The sequence below is a fragment of the Rhagoletis pomonella genome, unplaced genomic scaffold (genome assembly GCF_013731165.1).
Source record: "Rhagoletis pomonella isolate Grant_MI unplaced genomic scaffold, Rhpom_1.0 Rhpom_scaffold_00007, whole genome shotgun sequence".
Lineage (NCBI taxonomy): Eukaryota > Metazoa > Arthropoda > Insecta > Diptera > Tephritidae > Rhagoletis > Rhagoletis pomonella.
The window spans coordinates 48,561,702-48,564,582 of NW_023458561.1; the positions used below are offsets into that span (position 1 = coordinate 48,561,702).

General features: G+C 46.3%; 2 protein-coding genes across 3 annotated transcripts in view; one reads left to right on the forward strand and one right to left on the reverse strand.

Annotated features, from left to right (window-relative positions):
- Positions 1 to 1,998, forward strand: part of LOC118742981 (Usher syndrome type-1G protein homolog) — a 4,947-nt gene extending 2,949 nt beyond the window's left edge. Inside the window, exons 2-5 of one of the 2 annotated variants that reach the window (XM_036475425.1) lie at positions 160 to 303; positions 410 to 631; positions 733 to 1,743; positions 1,807 to 1,998. In XM_036475425.1, the coding sequence (XP_036331318.1) occupies positions 160 to 303; positions 410 to 631; positions 733 to 1,743; positions 1,807 to 1,972 (1,543 nt within the window). In that variant the 3' untranslated portion in view covers positions 1,973 to 1,998. Of the gene's footprint in view, positions 1 to 159; positions 304 to 409; positions 632 to 732; positions 1,750 to 1,806 lie in introns of both variants that reach the window. The other variant, XM_036475426.1, reaches the window with a different exon arrangement.
- Positions 1,999 to 2,003: 5 nt separating this feature from the next.
- On the reverse strand, positions 2,004 to 2,875 carry LOC118742983 (multidrug resistance protein homolog 49). Its single transcript, XM_036475427.1, has one exon. It carries the CDS (start codon positions 2,699 to 2,701, stop codon positions 2,186 to 2,188), a length of 516 nt encoding a protein of 171 aa, XP_036331320.1. The 5' UTR covers positions 2,702 to 2,875; the 3' UTR covers positions 2,004 to 2,185.
- Between the last annotated feature and the right edge of the window lie 6 nt (positions 2,876 to 2,881).

Below are 2,881 nucleotides of genomic sequence, written 5' to 3' on the forward strand. Positions count from 1 at the left end.
GTGCGAAAGTCGGTAGATTACTCTCTAAAATCTTATTTTGAACTTCAAAACAACTGCCGAAGTATAAAATTAGTTACAGTTTTCTATAAATAACTGCTTGTACTATTAAAATTATTGGATTCATTCTACAATGGTTCCTATATTTTTCTTCATTTCCAGAGCCGCAAAAGATGGCCTACTCGATGTGCTAAAGGAGGCCTCACGCAAGGACGCCAATGCCAAAGATGACGACTCCATGACACCTGTACTCTGGGCTGCTTTCGAGGGACGTTTAGATGCATTGCGCTTGCTCTGTGGAAGAGGGTAACATACTGTGACTTACATTGATCCCTACCATATTACAATATATGTACATACCAATATGATGACGATTTGATGATTTCATGCAAATATCTCTTGCTTATTACAGTGGCGATCCAGACAAATGTGACCAATTCGGCAATACCGCGCTGCACTTGGCCTCAGCCAAGGGTCACCTACACTGCGTGGATTTCCTTGTAAAATTCGGCGTGAATATCTATGCACTGGACATTGATCGGCACAGTGCCAAAGATTTGGCTGCCATTAATAATCGCGATGACATCTTGCGCTATTTGGATAGCGCCACAGCGAATTTCGAGACTAATGAGAAGTAAGAATTTTTACTTGGGCATACTCCCACCTACATACTTACATACATACATACATACATATACTTAAAAACATATCTAATTTTCCCAATTTTCACAACAGAAAAAAGGCAAAAGCTATGCGTGAAGTGGCAGAAAAAAACTGTGAGAAACGCATGCGCGAGTACATGAAACGCCAACAGAAGCTTGAAAGCGAGCAAGTCGATGTGAGCAACAAAGCAATGGCTGCCACACTCAATACCAATAAGTCGAATATGCTGTCAACACTGAAACAAAAGATTTGGTCAAGCCAGGGCAATCTGCACAAACCTTCAAGGGAAACGGCGCCTGCTGCAGCGCCATGTCCCAGCATCAGCAGCGGCAGCACAGCCACCAAATTCAGCGAGCTCGTATCACCAGGCAGTGGCAGTGGCGGCAGCATGGGTTCGATTGCGAGTCGCGCTGGCACTGTACAGAAGAAGTTGCGCGGTCAACATCTATTACAGCAGCACTCCAATAAAGGCGAAGAGACCGGCTTTAAGATCGGTGGCATCGAGCCGGATGGCAAACGCACTGTAACCTCTCTCGTTGGCGTACAACGCGACTCGGAGGTTTTATATGTGGGTACATTCAGCTCGAACGAAGAGAGCAGCAAACGCGGCAAAATCAGTGATGTTTTCGAAGTCGACGAGCCGAGCAGCGATCGAGAACGTGAAACTATCAAGCTAGGGTATGGTGCGCTCTCGCGTTCTTTCTCACAACCAGACATACTAGGCGATTCGCGTACATCCACTGGCCGACTTGATGAAGAGTTCGCAATGCAACGCCCAGCGGGACTTTTCGATCGTCCAATGTTGGGTAGCATAGCATTTCGACGTTCGGTGACAGCAGCGCTGAGTCAACTGCAACCAGATATGGAAACAGCAGGCATTACAGGTGCCGGAACGGTAACCGGCCGACAAGGCGCGGCAACAACAGCGGCGAAAGCGCGTAGCAATAAACAAAGGTCTTTCCTCAATATATCTGATTCAGATTCCGAAGGCGCAGATGGGTACAGTGATGATGAGCAGGAAAATGCAGGGACGCCAATAGCGCGCTTTCTCACCGCCTGGGGCCTGGATGAGTATTTGGCTGTGTAAATGTTTGAAAAGCTTACGAAAAGGGCTTAGAAGTGTAGTACATGTTTTTGCTTTTTCAGCTTCCAGAAGCAGCAAATCGATTTGGATACTTTGATACTACTAACAGAGGCGGACTTGAAGTCCCTAGCACTGCCGCTGGGCCCATTTCGCAAACTTACTTGCGCCATACAGGAACGTAAGAATGCGCTCGCTAATCCTGGTGCAATGACGGACAGCCGACTTTGAGCCTTATCTAAAGTTGTACACACAGCTAGGATCTAAGTTAATTAAATAGTTAAACATTTATTCTGCTATTTTGCTCGTAAGGAACTAATAAACAATAAGTTAATGTTTAAATTCGATTTAAAAATTTATCTACTGATACACATATGTACACCCTATAAATATGTAACAAGAGAAACTTAAACTTGACAGTTCAACTGCGAGACACGTACCGGCCTAGGCGACCTGCTGCATCATATACAGTTCCGCATATATGCCATTCAGCGCCATCAACTCCTCATGAGTGCCCTTCTCAACCACCACACCTTTCTTCAGCACACAAATCAGATCGGCATCGCGCACTGTGGTCAGGCGATGTGCTATTGTGAGACAAGTACGACCGCTGCGTGCTACATCCAATGCCTCCTGCACCACTTTCTCGCTTTCCATATCCAATGCCGATGTAGCCTCGTCCAATATCAGTATATTGGGATTGCGTACCATTGCTCGTGCAATGGCAATGCGTTGCTTTTGTCCACCCGAGAGTTGTGCGCCTTTGCTACCCAGGCGAGTATTATAGCCGTGCGGCAGAGAGGCGATGAACTGATGAATGTTTGATTTCTTGGCCGCTTCAATTATTTCCGCCATTGGAATATCATCGCGGAAGTTGTTGCCATATGCGATGTTCTCGGCAATCGAGCGGTCGAATAAAACAGGTTCTTGTGAGACTAGGCCCATACTGCAGCGCAGCATATCGAGTGAGAACTCTGTAGTTGGCACACCGCTGAGATTGACTTTACCCCTAACGGGATCGTAGTAGCGCAAAAGTAGCTGCACGCAAGTGGATTTGCCGGAACCGGAAGGTCCTACTAAGGCTACAGTAGTGCCACCTTTGATGGTTAAATTAAGATTCTGTAGAATGGGTATGCCTTT